Here is a 17,303-nt window from a genome sequence, read left to right as displayed (position 1 = left end):
TAGAATGTTTGTCGAAATATTTTCGGAAATCCTTTGTAAGTAGTCAAATCAGCGTCACCCGAATTATGGGTGACGTGGCCTGATGAGAACTTTTGCTGTCACCCGAATACGGGTGACGCGGCAGTCAATGTGTTAAAGAAACCAATTCATTTCGATCCAGTTTTAACACTAAACGTACTAACACCGATCAAACAAGAGGAAAGAAACGGACTTTAGGTAGTAGATATAAGTGATAAGAATGAGAATGAGAGTGATGAATGAATGGATGCAAGGGAATGAAAGGCTAAGCTAAAATTGTAGCGCTAGGTTTATGTAAACCAAGTTCAATTTCTTAGCCGTGGGGCCGAAATATTATAATAAAGTACACGCCGATCAAATGATCAATTTCACATTTTTCATTTTATAATTACTGAAATTACGGAGCTGCTTTCATTGGAATTTTTTGAATGTATTTCTTCATTCAGGCATATACTCTTATAAAAATTGTGGAATGTTTAAATAAATTCAGTCTTATAATTTTTGTACGGCGACACATGCCAGCCACTTTTACACCTCGGTATGTTTGGTGCTAAAGAGATCTCTAAAAGTGATGCAATTTACTTGATGAAATGAAAACTGAAAAATGTCTACGATTCTGAGTAAATGGATACACTTGATACATTGACACAGTTGTTGAATTTTTAATTTCGTCGAGCAATATAGTTCTGTATATACATATTGAGAATGAACTATATTGTTACAAATTTTTACTTTTTTCACTTTTAAACGAGATAGTTTTCATTCACGCAAGATTATTTTCTTCGACTAATTTATTACCTTGTTTTGTGTTCATGTTTGTAAAAAGATTTGGTCGCAGAAAGGATATTGTATCCAGTGTTTCCAGCATTTAATAATCCATGCAAGGAGAGCATTGTTGGTAATTTGATTTTACAATCAATTGCCGTCTTTGTGTTTTTTGCTGGCTGAACATTTTGATTATCACGTTAACCATAGGTACAGGTTGATTCGCTAAAGCTGTCACGAAATTCACTAAAGGTCATATTTTCCGAGATTTCAAGGTCGTCGATGTTTTTTTTAAATGAAATGTTCCTTCGAACCATACAATCTGTTCCTCTAGCATATTTGAGTATCGTTAACAATAACAGTGATATTGCTTTGTAACAGCTTAGATTTGGGTTTTTATTAAGTTTTGCAAAACGTAAGAGTGTTAAAACTGTAATTTATGTTATACAATTTAACTTTCCAATTTTAATTTGGTTAAATAAAATGCTTTAATTTTATGAATATATTGAGAATGTTGATATGTCAGTCAAAGTGTTAATACTCGTTTGCATTCAATTAAAAAAAAAGGATGATTCCGTTTTCGCATCAGTGAAAAGCAGTTAATTATCAAATATCCTAACAATGAGCGAAGGATTCCATTGCGAGAGAATTTTCAGGGTAGCCTTTATTATCAGTGAGCTGCGCAGCTTGTATGACAAGCAACATTTAATCATGAAATAATAAGTCTTCAGTTATCACTTGGCCGGTTTCACTTGTCTGTTTCACTGTTCCAAAGCCGAGTTTCGCCAGTTTACGAGTCAGCCCTACTGCACAGTGGCAGTATCCACGAAGATATTCTTAGTCTTCTGTAACCGAGTTTCCAGAACAAATTTAATCGTGGTAGTACCGCGTAAATACAACGTTTTAATCTTTTAGTGGGAATTTGGAATTGTTACTTGACCCAGTTTGATTAGACTAAAAGTAGCGTACTTCCCGTTTCATTTTCAAGCATAAGCTTCTTGATTCTCAGTTGAACGAGAATCAACGACTATAATCTAGATACACGGGGTGGGCCGGAATTCGTAGTACAACCGAGCAGAGGGTGATTCTACGTGAAAAAATAACATACAAATTTGGTATAATATTTTTTCATCCAGGGCTCCGTTTTTGGGAAAATCAACTTTAAAGTTTTTTCACTTTGTCGTCGTCTATTTTTTTACCGCAAGCGTCCCCAGATAATGTTTCATTGACGATAATGACGATAATGGAAACATTTCGTTTGCTACTGACCGTTACTCAGAAGATGTCCATTGTTTCGGCAAAGGGGCAAGGGGGGAGGGGTATTCCGCTCGCTCCGCCTTCCAAAATCCATTTCTATTGGTAAATGCAAAGACCGACAAGCTAATCGACGCGAGAAGCAAGGGGGATCGGTCGCCCGCTCCACCTAATCACGTCTCTTGCTCAGCGCGTAATTTAGCCAATAATAATCAAAAGTCTGAAAATTGGAAATGGCTGGGTGGAGCGAGCGATCGATTCCCCTTGCCCCTTGCCTCTTGCATCATTTAGTTTATGCATAGTGTTTCATTTTCTTGTTTCTCGATATACGTTATAAGTTAACGTAGGTCCAATGTATCATACAACATAACGCAAATATAAAAAAATATGTGTACAGTACAGCACCTTTGCTAAACAATGCGATGGAAAGTTAATCAAGATGCTAATTAGTAACAAGTAATTACAAATAATCACGTGTTCATCGGAAGAATCCGAAGTTAATGCTTTAAAGATAAGACAACGCTCTTGCATATTGTATTTATTGCGTCTGTTTCACTTTGTCTTGATGCCTCTGGTCGCGCGTCTCGTTCGCCCGTGGTCGCGTAAGTAATACATACACCCAACACAAAGCACAAGCACACGCGTCTGATGTGCTCCTAGCTGAAAATGGCGACCACGGAGGAGCGAGACGTCACGGGAGTCAGGATGCGTTGTTTGTGTTTAATCGGCCGAACTCGAGTCCCTCGTTTCGTGAAAATTCAGTATTGCGGCTAACTTGAAGCTAATAGGAAGAGATCATTTCTGGGAATAAAGAAAACGTCCTACACTTTTTTCTCAGCGGACTTCGTCTGGGCAACGGACAGCAAACGGAATGTTTTCGTCATTGTCAATATTTGCAAACAAACACTGTCTCGGACGAGGGCAACTGCGCTAGAGGAATAGACGACTAAATTCTTTACAAAGGTGAACAAACTTTAAAGTTTTCCATTTTCTCGAAAATGGAACCCCGGATAAAAAATGTTATACCAAATTTTTTTCTCATTTTTTCACGTAGTATCGCCCTCTGCTCGTTTGTATTGCAAATTCCGGCCCACCCTGTATTTACATACTTAAAATCGTAGAAGTTTCGATGCATTTGTGATATCAGGAATATTTTCCGAAATACAACTTTTTTGTTACATTCTCCTTATACTTGAGAAAATTCTTGCCCTAAAATATTTGTTTTGTTAAATTCTACTTGTAAGCAATCTTTCATAATTCTTCCTTTAAATACAAAAACTCAATTATTTCTACTTTAAAAAGAATTTTAACATTAACACTATGCCGTCCGGTGGCACCACGCTGGTGCCATGCAAGAACTATCTGTTGTATGCCGGTGGTACCACTTTGGTGCCATTTTAAGAAACTGAAATAACATTTGAACTATATTTCTTTGGTGTTAAAAGGCAGCAAACTAACTATAGCATTGTGCTTATTTAACTGAGAATTAAGTACGAAAATTCTTGGATGATATATCTTAATTTTAGGAATTTATATTATCGTCATCTTCGAAATTTTTGTTTAAATCTACAATTTCCAAGCTATTATGCCGGCGTCAAACAAAAGAATCATATCTAAGATCTGCGGACGGCATAGTGGTAATGAATAATATTGCCGATTATGATTTCCAGAAACCAAAAAGATGCATAACATGAAAATGATTAGAAATGATTTTAACTGCGACTGAGATGAAATTGTTAAAATGTTGATATTAAAACAGTTTCGATGACAAACAGTTAATACTCGTGTGTTTCGGTACATGTGAAATAAATCTCTATGTATAATCTCTGCGATAATATACGTAACCAGTAAGAGTCTCTCATCTTTAAAGAGATTAAAGGAAGACAGAGCATCAACGCCTCATTTCTCCTCAATTTTTGCAAGAACCCATTCGCTGTATAATAACATTTTGCTTTTTCGACGACACCGTCGTGTTGTTGGATCGCCTGATTAAACAACTACAGCATGGTATCCAGCAGATTATAAATATACTTGAAGCTGGCCCCTACAACCAGAGAGCCTTTCATCTCGTTAAAAAGGGATACGAACAGTCCAAATATCGTAGATACCGTAGAAATTTGGAAAAATTTAATTCTATGACGAGAAAGAATGGTACGTTCACATCCTCGCTTCGTATTATCCGTAGCAATTCCTTGCATTTATCTTCCGTATCCGGTTGTATTAAAATTCGTGCGTACATATATTTTCGGCGCTTTTGAAACAACCACCGTTCTATTTGTTCCGCGAGTTTCATGAGTTTCGGTATCACGAGTTTCAATGAGGAATCTCGAAATTGTTAATTAATGGTTGATATGAAAATATTTATTACGTTAATTTTACAATTTCGGCGTCAGTTGCGAGATGTTCGTCCGTAAAATAATTGGTTCTCTCTTACATTGTCAGTTGTTTTTTTTATAGTAACGTAGCTTTTTATGCCTCATAGTTCGATTAAAAATGTCAAAAAGAACTACAGTAACTTTTAATAATTATATAATTAGCAATATTATTTTCAAAATTGTTTCAATTATATTTGCGTACATAGTATTAATTTTTATATTTTGTATTGTTTACATATTTCTTCCGTAATACGTTTACTTGTAGAGTGATCCTGAGACATATTTGAACATCCACTTTATAAATATAAAGATAATAATCACGTTCTGACTAATATATAATATTAAAAAGATGGTAATACGTTCAAAGCACTTAACTATCAAACTGACAGTCAAATGAAATGCAGCTAAGTTATTTCTGATTTCCAGGATGTAAATATCTTAACTGGATGAAAATTTTAATTCCCGCTTTGTAGAAGCTTTTATTTGAAAATTACGGTTATTATTAATCGACGACTAAGCTATATCAATTCACAAATGTGTCAATTAGTGTGAAATAAGAGATTTTGTTTTATTTCGAACCATTAAACTTGATAAAACGTATGGAGAGAACGTATTAAATATAGTTAATATCTATATAAATTACTATAACTTCCAAACTTTTTAATATTATCGTAATTGGCCATAAATAATGGAAAGAGGCAAGCTGCGTTTTGAAATGGATTTTACTCTATTCGAATGCGATGATTGGTTTCTGAGATAGCGTCGTGTAAAAACGAAAGTGATTTTTTCATATTTGACTATCTCTGTCTCTCTCGCGTAATCGAACCTCTCGCTCGCAGGCTAGTCCCTGACCAACCTCAACGCAACGTAGTTGGGGTAGGTAAGTTTTTACTATTTACTATTAGTACGTACGCTTATCCGGGATGTTATTTATGAATGGGCTTCCCCCATCATTCAACGTACGCGCGAACTTTGTACGCTTTTATCTCGGGAACAGATTGAGATACCGTCGCGAGATAAAATTCTTTGGAAAGAGCATCGACTCTATTATCATATGCGTATACCAAAAATAATCATTTAATTGTCCTTACAGATGTAATATAGCGTAAGTCAAATAGTAGTGATACAAAACGAAATTTATTTCTGAGAATATAAATTATATCACCTGTCATACATATTGCTTAGTATAATTATTTTAAATCTTGGAAACATAACATGATCTTATGACTCTGAACCGCTTCTACGACAGTAACACAATATAAGTTACTATTTTTTGAATCTTTAGATTTAGTGTATGTCAAAAAATATTAATTTAAAATTTTATTATTACTTATATATAATAAATAATTAAATGGCTGAAGTTGTAATATAAACCATTTTATTTTTTATATCCCAATCTTATAGAACATGTGGAAAGACAAATTGAATTTCTTGTTATAATATCTTTTTTAAAGATAATTCATAAAGATGGTTTCAATGCGGGTGATTTGATCTCATTCGGTATTTCTTATAGAACATTTTTCAGCCATATTTTGCATTCTGGGGTTTAATTATTACATTACCCAATTTTAAGAATTTCCTCGAAAATAATGTGCTCATCATAATAAGCGGACGATGTGTTTGCATGCTGCAGCAACACTGACGAATGAACAATGCATTCCACTTTTTATCCCCAAACTTGGCGCTACATTTAATTTCGTCGTGCGTCACGGCGACTACTTAATTGCGTTGCCAAGAACATTTACTCTAACACGTGTAACAATCTTATCCATTTCCATAACCGCAGTCGCGTGTTTCCATTTTCTCCCGTTGAATAGTTTTCTATAGAATTAACTATGAACGTTGTATATCGTGCAGAATTAATGAAGAAACGAGAATACAATAAAGCTTCAGGGGAAACATGTTATTTAAATAATGATGGGTTTAGAAAATGATGCAACACTTGGATAATTGTAATTCAGATGCTAATTATGCGAACAAATCGGGCATCAATCCTGCGAGAACTCCGGCAAGACAATAGCACCATAGTATGGATTGGATATTTCATGGGAAATAAATACGAATGACCAATATATATTTCCATAAGTCAGTTCTGTATCCCAGTTCCGTATTAATTTTCATCACTTCTTGCCGGAGAACATTTATGCCAATTAATTATATGTTAAATTGCAGGATGAACAAAAATTATAGAATAATACCTTTCATGTAGTGAGTGTAAAAATTTAAAATTATTATGTGAGGTCTGCTTTATCTCCATGATCAATTACTTCAATGCATGTTTATCTTTCTTATACAGGGTGTCCCAAAAATGTCTCCCAATTCGAAAGTGAGAGGTTTCCGGGATCGTTTGAAGGAACCCTCTCCTTAGCAAAAATGCAATCCGCAGCTTTGTTTACGAGTTATTAACGAAAAACAGTGACCAATGAGAGGCGAGACCAGTTGGCGCGAGACGGCCGAGCCAATGAGCGGAACTGAGCTCGGTGCGTTCGTTGTCTGCCGCCTCGCATCAGCGAAGCTCGCCTCTCATTGGTCACTGTTTTTCGTTAATAACTCGTAAACAAAGCCATAGATTGCATTTTCGCTAAGGCAAAAGTTACTTCAAATCACCTCAGGAACCTCCCATTTCCGAACTGCGAAACATTTTTGAGACATCCTGTATAATATTGACAAAATCAAATCAAAGTCAAATCATCTTCTATCATACAAAACGCAACAAACATAGAAGTAGTATTATGTTTTGTAGGAGCCGAAGGTTAACGACCGGAGCATCCACGAGCACGTTACGATGTCGAAGTTCGCTCCGAAATCACACACCGATCGGTGCTCGCGGACTCCCGTGCGTCACTTCACGCGACGTATGTGTGCGTGCACACGTATATACAACACAAACGCACACAAAATACAATACAAAAAGACAGTAAAGCAGTACACAATAATTCTTGTAATCGCACGCCGAAGTCGTAAATCGTGTTCCTAAGCCGCGTTCGTTATAATATAATTCCGAATCGTTATCCGTATCGTAGACCGTAATCGTGATCGCGATCGTAGCCGAGTACGTAAATCATAATCGTAATGATATTTGTGAACGTGATCGTTAGGCGCTGGTCAAACGAATCGAAGGAAGACTCGCATCGGTTGACCAGCGCACGAATAAAAGGATGCGCTCGCAGGGCACGCAGCAGGACGCGACGAACATCGACACGCAATTTACGATCACGTTCACGGATATCATTACGATTATGATTTACGTACACGGCTACGATCGCGATCACGATTACGGTCTACGATACGGATAACGATTCGGAATTATATTATAACGAACGCGGCTTAGGAACACGATTTACGAATTCGGCGTACGATTACAAGAATTATTGTGTACTGCTTTACTGTCTTTTTGTATTGTATTTTGTATGCGTCATACTGTAGTAATTAATAGGATAGTTTCCAAAACCTACTATCAAATACAGCAAATTCTTCCTAATTGACGCTCAACTTGTATATAAAAATGGACAGTTTGAGAACATAAGGTACGAATTATATATATTATATATTATATGTTATATATTATATATTATATATTATATGTTATATATTATATATTATATATTATATATTATATGTTATATATTATATATTATATGTTATATATTATATATTATATATTATATGTTATATATTATATATTATATGTTATATATTATATATTATATGTTATATGTTATATATTATATATTATATATTATATGTTATATATTATATATTATATATTATACGTTATATGTTATATATTATATATTATATGTTATATATTATATATTATTTATTATATATTATATATTATATATTATATATTATATATTATATAAATTATATATGTATCATTATAACATTATCTATTAGATAACATTGCAGCTCGTTTTTATAATTGTTAACAATCGATAACTATAAGAACGAGCCGCAAGGCTCGAGCAATCGTATCTCCTTTTCCCAAATTGTCCATTTTTATATACAAGCTGAGCGTCAATTGGGAAGAATTTACTGTATATCGTTCGTCTATTTTTTGAAACTTCGCAGATAATTCTATGACTCTGTAATTACCGACGTCGCAACATATTCGATAAACGATGAATAGGTAGGCTAGCCTGTCCAGTGTATTGACACTTATGCTGCACGTTTGTTAAATGTTTATCGAGAAACTGTGATTTAATCCTCAAAGTACGGCCATCCGTTTTACGGTAACAGGGTCTTTCGCGATTCATGCCGATATTTTATTGACGCACGCCTACGCGATATGGAACAGTATTAAGTCACTAACGCACATGCAGCTTCGTCACTGTCGATAAAATAGGAAGGTCTTTAGAGACCCGGTTACCGGAACGCGAGAGTTAATCCCTGAATGATAGTTCCGAAAGCGAGCTGTATTACCACTTTGTTCACACATCCCTGAATACAATTCTAGAATTTTTTTGTAATAGTTATGTAGCCTGTTTAAAGAGTATAATGTAAGATTTTGTGAAAAGTACGTCGAACGACCAATCATTTTTAATACGTGAACAGTAATATTCCAGTGAATGGCGTTGTCCAAATTGATCATAGTTTCACTGAACTCACCATGAAATACGAATGAAGTGTGAAGTAAATTATGAATTCTATAATAGAACTGCACTAGGACCTTCATTATCCGGTACTCTCCAATTTTAGAATTCTTTGTTATCAAAATACTTCTCACACATAAGCAGCTAAATCTGAGCCAAACCTTGTGCAAAAAGTTGAAATCTAAGTTTGCGACTCGGTAACTATTCTACTATTCGGATAATCGGAATTTTACTGCACTCCATAAATTGTAACGCAATGAGGTTACGATAACTAGGATTATTTCTTTTTATTATTATTTATTATTATCATTATTTCTTTCATATAATACGTTGTGGTATTCGTAATTTGTTAGGTTTGCGTTATATGGGCCAGGAGAAAATGCGTTGTCGCTCGACGGGTTAGCTTAATTGCTTAAAGCAAGCTATCTATCCGATCGGTCGACTCATTTTCTCTCGCATACGGGAAATGTCCATTCACTGGGTGGTGTTCGTTCGTTGGACGGGTTCTCTATCTGGCATAGAATAATCGTGACAAGTGGATTGCTTCTGTTTTCAGATTACGACAGGAATTACGAGTCGCCATCGATGAGGCCGCCAGGTGAACCTCCGGTCGACGCGCTGAGTCTGGCCGTTTCCCATCGGGCTCAGCTCGTTCTTCATCTTCTGGTGAGTCTGCTGTCACTACTACTTCCAGCCTTCCGAAGGTGATTCTCACGTCGCGGGAACGGGGCTTCCAGTTCTAGTGTTTATTGGACGGTGACCAGACCGGAGACGGCTGCCAGTTTCCGGCGCGCCGGCTCCGGCTGGGTGATGGACGAGTGCGACGAGACAAGACGCGCTTGAAATTATTTTCATACTAAAAGTGGACGTATACAGAGAGCAAAGAGGATATTATATATATATAATATATATACAAAGATATATATATAAATATAAATAAAAACAAATATGATATGTTGTGTAAGTATACTGCCGTGAGTATGAAAGAATCCTTAGGCTTTTGGTTGACGATCACTTTGCGAGGCGCAACGTTCTCGCGCTCGTGGATGAATATAAACGAAAATTTACTCGATAAATTACCCGGAGATCCGTGAACCGACAGTTTACTCGCGGAAACGAAGAAACGCACTCACGCTCCCCGCGATACGGATGGTCTTGTCTGCATGCGCTTTGATTCGAGTGCAATGCCAGCCGTTTTTTTAATCAAAAGAAGAAGCGTGTCTAGATGATTCGATGAAATCTTGTTTACGCGAGAGCTGGTCGGCGGGAAGGGGACGCGGAACGTTTCAGGTTTTCTTCGTTTCAGCCAATTACCTGTGTAAATGTCTCCGATTCTACAAATACAGTAAATTCTCCCTAATTGACGCTCAGCTTTGAAACAAGAATGGACAATTTCGGAAGATTATTCGAGCTTCGCACCTCGCTTTTTATAGAAACAGATCGTCAACAACTATAAAAACGAGCCGCAAACGTCAATTAGGGAGAATTTACTGTATTCCGTAAAAACCACCGCGAACCATCGCGAGATCCTTCCGCACTATTTGCGTCTTCGCCAATAGAAGGTTTCGTATTTTGAGTGTTAGATAAACGTTCGCACGCGACACACGTCCGTGAAAAATGGAATTCGATATCCAAAGCCTAAAGACGCTCTCCTTAACACGACGATGATGTACGTCAGTGCTGTCCGAGCGTTGCACGCCGCAGTAAATCGAGCTTTCCCCTCTTCGGACGCGTCGCCAAGGATACCGGGACGCTATCGTAGGATCATCGTCAACTGCTCTGATTGTGAATGCGATAATCTTTGTATCTTCCCTCGATTAACTCTGCTATCGTCTGTTCAGAGAACCTGTCTTCCGAACGAGGAGATCTGAAGCACATCGATAAATGTAATCATTCTTTTTTCTACCGTGGAGAAATCTTGAACAGATATCCTTGAATTTGTTATCAATGATCGTCCCTGTTAAATATCAGTGTTATCAGATTTTCATCTAAATTATCGTATCTTAGGATTGTGTATTAATTTTTTTATTAAAAAATAAAGAAAACGAAGGAACAAAAAAATTTTAAATGTCTTATCCGATAAATATCAAATTAATTGTGCCTAATGCGAACGAAAGGCACAGCAATTGGTCACTTCACAGTAACCGGCTTCGCTACCTTGTTCTAGATAACATTGACCTACATGTTTTGAATGTAGCATGGAACACTTGTTTCGTTTTATTATTAGAATATTTCGCGTGAAATATGAAGTGTTAAAAAGCAGTATTTTAATTATTTGTCGGGTCAGAGAACAAGAAATTATGTTCACGTGACTTCGACCGATAACCGCAGGCTAAAAGAAAGAAGCACGCTCGCTTAACACTGGTAGTTGAAATATTGTTCGAGTAATTGTCTCAACGTATTTACTGTCGCGTGAACTGTACACGCCTTTGCCTAACGAACGAATTAGAATTTTCATTTTTACAAACACATATAATAAAATATCGAATGAAATTATTAAATAAAATCGCGTTATTACCGATAGTCAGAATACTTAGCTGATAGCTACTATGACTCGACAATGCATCTCATTAACATTGATAAACTGTTTTTCTAAAACTACTTCGCACGCGTTAAATTATGAATGCTCTACTTTTTATACGGTACACGTAGCCTCAGCGTCATCACAGCATTCACGAAAAATGTTCATTGTCTTTGTTTCGAAATGCGGTGTGAGAAGTTAAACGAGTTGCGTAAAAATGCTGCAATTTTCAGTGCGAAAGCTGAGAAAATATTACACAGATGTAAATAGCAATACGTTGGTGGTCTACTCTGTTTTCATTCAAAATATCATGAATTCAAATCCCTCACTTTTGTACGGTATTATGCCGTAAAAATGATTAGTAACGTAGCGATGCACTTTTCATTTAAAATTCACCATATTTTCTATCGTTTTAAGTACTGTCACCGTGGCGACTGTACTGAAACAATAAATTCAGGTCACTATTGAATTCTGTGATAGTCGATGTGTGAAAATATGTATGTGTATATTACTGTGAAAATGCAAATATTGAGCCGCTGTTTTTTCTAGCACGCTGTTAACACTTTTGAGGTTGTCATGCATACGTTATTTCATTATCCTGCGGTTACGTGTCGACGCAATAACAGTAACTTCTATTAAAATGAAAATTAATACTTCTTCGCGGCAACATTAATATTTCTTCCAATAAATGTGTTTTATTTATACTATGAATTAATAACTATTCCTAAAACGATAGTAGCATACGAGATCATTTTAAAATAAAGGTAACGCACCGCAGTATTATTTTTCCCCATAAATGTAGTGGAGCAATTGCCACCTAAATTCGCACAAAACATTCTGAACCGTTCTCAAAAACGTTGTACGAATACAACCATTTACACCTCCATTGTCTTACCATTTATTCCGTAATTGTTATCTGTCGAATTTCCAACTTTTACAAGAATAATACAGAACGTAAAGGTCTACCGTTCAATTCAATATTTACTTTTGACATTGCATCAAAAAACTAGTTAAACCTTCCACGAGCACTGCCACTGTGTTAGAGCACCACCGCTGTATTAGAGCACTGCCAAAGGCATACTTTCCAACACTGTCGTTACTACATATCACCAGTATGAAGCAGTATAAAAATCATTTAATTGAAAAATTAATTGATACGGTTTTAATCTGCACGGCGAGTCGAATTGTGTAAACGCGGGACGGATATACGGATAGACGCGAAAGACGGCTACGGAAGGCTGCAGGATATTTTCGCCGAGGACAGCACTGATGTACACGACCCTTCGATCGATGAGAATCACTATTTTTACCAAATATTCGCGTGCTGATGCTCCGGCGCACACGCGACGATCTCATTACTCGAATGCGAAGGAGAAAGCGGAAAACTTTCGACAGTCGTTTCCGTCGTTCGCTCGTCGGCTAGCGTTGCCGTTGCGAGTCGGGCGACCGGAAACGCGGCTCTTCGGTGCATATAATGAATGCATATACGTACGCATGAAAGGATAAACGAAATCGTAAATACACATTACATATGCATATAATCGAATCGTAGTTATGTTTGGGACGCGAGCTCGACGTTTCATTAGCCGTTCGATTGACGCGACGATGCGTGGCGTGGACGAACGCCAGAGAGCCTGGGTCACACCATACGTAATTATACGCGAGATGCGAACTATCTGGTGAATTTAATGGACGATCCCGCGCGTTCCCGCGGAGAGATACGACGACCGGCCGTCGTCGCGTAGCCTCGAATCATCAGCGACGGTGTCTTCGAGCAGAGAGCTTCGTCGTTTCAGTTCAATTATGCATCGCCGCGCGTGGAGAACGGCCACGTTCTCCACCCGGTTACATGTCGACGACAATATTTTTAGCTTTAAAGAGAGTTAAAGTATAGAACGACGTAGAGCAAACGATTCTGGGACACATTCGCCGTGAAACTCCAATGAAACTCAGTGGAACCTTCATTAGCCAGCTGAAATTCCGAGACGTAATTTGCGGGGGACAATTGGCAAATCGCACGAACGCTGATTTCTATCTAATTTCCAAAAATGTCTGGTTGATTATTTAGAAGCTTGCATTTCATCACATTCGTTACAATTTCTTTCACAGCCATGTTGATTAGCATTTCTTAATTCTTAATCATTTCTCTAATAGAACAAGGCAATTTCCGTTGCTTTTATGTTCCCATTTCGTTTTGATCGTAGATTTTGGTGACAGAAAAAATGAAATTTTATTTCGATTTTTATTTCGAAGAAACAAAAAACGTTCAAATTTAGTCAATTGTGTACAGTAGATGACGAGAATATTGGAAATACCGAAATAATTAAAATTTGTCATTTTTACAATTTTGTTCAGATCTAAAAAATGCGACGTTTAAAGTTTAATTATTCACTCAAATAAAGAAGTTACGAAATATGAGTAACTTTTATTTTTTTGCTGTTTCAAACAATTTTAAATATTGAAAAAATTTGTTAATAATTATTTAGTAAACTAGATCAAACATTTCAATAAATTCAAGTAATTTTTGGTGCATAAGATAAATACCTAACAAATCATTATTAGAAATCTGTCATGAGTCAGACTCGTCAAAGTAAAGGAGATTCGTGTATCTTAATTCTCTACACAACAATTTCTTAAAATGACATTAAAATAATATATTTTTTTATGATTTACAAATTATGAGCTATTGTAATAGAAACGATAATTACTGTTTTGAACTACGGAAAAGAACGATCAGTGTGCAAAGAACAAGAACAAATTTTTTTAATTTATCCCAACAATAATTTATAATCTTACAAAATCAGTGTGTGTCATTTGCAGCACGACTCTTATGAATGGTAGCTTTTCTGGGACTTCTTGTTTGGAGAAATGAAAATTGCAGGTGCAGATAAAAACGGAAGCTGAGTACCGAGGGAGCGTTGAGAAATAGATTTTGTGAACAGTAATTCCAGATAAAAGTGATTAAATTAATGAATTAGTAAAGTATATGTTATATATAATTGCAAAAATAAGAAGAGCTTCTTTTTCTGTAACTGCATTTTTTGTAATTAAAATTCAGTACTTTCACAAATAAAAACCGATTAAAAATAAGGTTTCGCGTGAAACGATATTTGGTTTGCCAAACAGTGTGCATAATGGAGGTGCCACTCTGTACATAGTTTAGGTGAAATATCACTTTTGTGGAACTCTTTTTCCTGGTCTATGAATATTACATTGCTATACATTTTTAATCCACATAGTAATAATCACAGGTGAAGGAACTCGACAGAAAAGAACTCTTGACAATACATTATAATAGATTCTACGAATAAATTGTTTCCCAATAAATTTCAAATTTCGTTCGAATCGAATATAAGTAGTAAATGCGCTATCATTGAAAAGTTTAGAATCGGACAACTGTACTGATCGCGCAGGTCAATTTTTCAATGCATTTAAACATTCAAAATACTTAAAACGATTAAAAATATTACATTCGTCCCTCGTTCAACACGAGCGTATTTATCATCTGTTATCGTTGTCCACACGAACTTTTAACCATATCTTTTTCATAGCCATCCCTGTACAAAATATTAGAATAAAGCTTATACAATTTTACAATTTTTCTATGACCACAATTCTGAAGAAAGTCTAACGACACATTATTCACTGAAAATTCAGATACTGTAATCGACAATTTTCTTGAAACGTATCCACTACATTGTGTTTCGATCTTCATAATAGTCTTCTAAAAACTCTTCGCGAATAAAGCCTTTGTGATCTTATTATGTCAGTGATATCCTAGAAATGATTATTAAACTAGACGACAATGTCTGCTTATAATAACCGTTTTTCCACGTGTTTAGAAGTATATTTACAAACTTGTACGATTTTATAAATTCCTATTGCATCAGTAGCCTTCACAGCCGAACTTTGTAGCCAATCTTCTGGTATTGAAATCTCTCTGACACATAAACAATCTCACAACAGCGTGATATACCAGTTATCAGCATGGCTTTTAAACGAAAAATTCTTGACCATCGATATTGTCATTGCGAACGAAGGTGATTCTAAACTTTTGAACGATAGTGCGCCGTCATGAGAGTGCTTCGCCCAGTTCTATTCCCGGCCTGCGTCGCCTTCGCGCGTGCACGCAATTCTGGCGGGATATCCAAGAAACGTAACGCGTCTTTGCCGATTAATTCTGTAAATATTGTAGATATGTTGTGCTGTGATCAATCCTAATCGTCGTTTAACGCGGGGATGATTCGAGGCTGCGATTGTTAATGCGAGTGCTAAAAGCGAGTGTTGTGAATAGCGTATACAATAATTGTTTCGGAACGGTATGACGATGATCGTATGAGGACATCGTAACCAGTAGAGGAAAAAGAAAACGAGAAATCGAAGCTGCAGCGCGATCATAGATATATCGTATTAAATAATTATGATACCGTTATTAATGTATCATGCCCGACGGTTTCACTATAACGCGAGAAATTTTTATGCGATTTCGCCGGGCATTGAAAGCGATCCGCGAAACGAGAACTAGTTGTAGATAGTGAAGCTGTCGGTCTGAATATCTTAATAAATCGAATACATGACTGCCATTATAAACGACTATTTGATTACCTCTGGATCTCTCGGTTCTCATTGCTTTCATCCTATTCTTATCGTTTTCTCCTTAACACATGAAGCATCGTCCAATCCGTATCTGGATATTTCAATTGAATTTTGCGTATTCAGTCCACACATTAAATAGATTCTTACGACAACATTTCTACATTTATAATTGTAATGCCAGAAATTTCTAATGGTTTGTTTCCATCATTTATTTCTTATTCATTTTGAAATACCAATTTTTGTAGAGAATCACGAAGCTTTTGTAAGCAACGCGGAGTAACACACAATTACAAACTGGTTGAAGGTAAGTGCTTTTTGCTCGATTTCGAATGATCAATATACCTTTGTCTTTGCACGACGAGTGCAAACTAACGATGGAGAACCGACAATTTTTCATTACAAGTACACTTGTCTTACGATTCCAGTTAGAACTTTCTTTAAAATGTATTCGTAAGATATTGATATTTTGAAATAATACTGATGGAACTTGCTGAAAGACAGTGCTAAAGAAACTAAAACTAAACTTGCTAGAGAAAATAAAATATTAGTTTACAGGTTAAGAGAGTTTCATTTGTAACTTCGCATTTAGAAGTAATGTATCAAATTACAATATGATCGTACGTGAGTTAAATGTTTAATGATGACCCTTGAAAATGGGTCAACTTTCACACGAACAACGCGAGAGGTTTAGTAAACCGAAAATAGTTGTACAGTGTTATAAATGCTGTGCTCCATGTGTATCATCGTGAATCATTGAATTCGGATTGGAATCGAAGATAGAACGCGTCTAAAAAGAATATGACAGGTGATGGAGACGCTGTCGGCGAACTCGTCAAGAGACCATCTCGTGAAGCCTGAAATACAAGAATATTCGATGAACAAATTAGCAGAAAAAGTAGGATCAGAGTGACTCTTTCCTTTGCATCGCCTTTATTTGTTCATAAATATACACGTTGCGGTGCATTTTTATATATTGCAGCGGTCTCATTTTTCTTTTTACATTATGCAGAACCGTTCATAATAAACCACCACCCCTTCGAGAGGTAAGTATAAATACCCCGTGTTATTGTTACCGCAAATCACTTTTTAATAGAAAACTGAACACGTGCTTCGTTGCACAACATAAATTTGATCTTGATCCTAAATTACATTTTTCTTCCGAGTGTTATTTCAAATTTT

The 17,303-nt window shown here is 36.2% G+C and overlaps 1 protein-coding gene across 5 annotated transcripts in view; it reads left to right on the top strand.

Annotated features, from left to right (window-relative positions):
* Positions 1–16,118, top strand: part of LOC117225110 (lachesin) — a 409,294-nt gene extending 393,176 nt beyond the window's left edge. For 4 of the 5 annotated variants that reach the window (XM_033478433.2, XM_033478436.2, XM_033478434.2 and 1 more), the window contains one exon: positions 9,564–16,118. In XM_033478433.2, coding sequence (XP_033334324.1) covers positions 9,564–9,715 — 152 coding nt within the window. In that variant the 3' untranslated portion in view covers positions 9,716–16,118. The remainder of the gene's footprint in view (positions 1–9,563) is intronic. The other variant, XM_033478437.2, reaches the window with a different exon arrangement.
* The last annotated feature ends 1,185 nt before the right edge of the window (positions 16,119–17,303 follow it).

This window comes from Megalopta genalis, chromosome 8 (genome assembly GCF_051020955.1).
Source record: "Megalopta genalis isolate 19385.01 chromosome 8, iyMegGena1_principal, whole genome shotgun sequence".
Lineage (NCBI taxonomy): Eukaryota > Metazoa > Arthropoda > Insecta > Hymenoptera > Halictidae > Megalopta > Megalopta genalis.
This window is presented reverse-complemented; position numbering and strand designations above follow the sequence as displayed.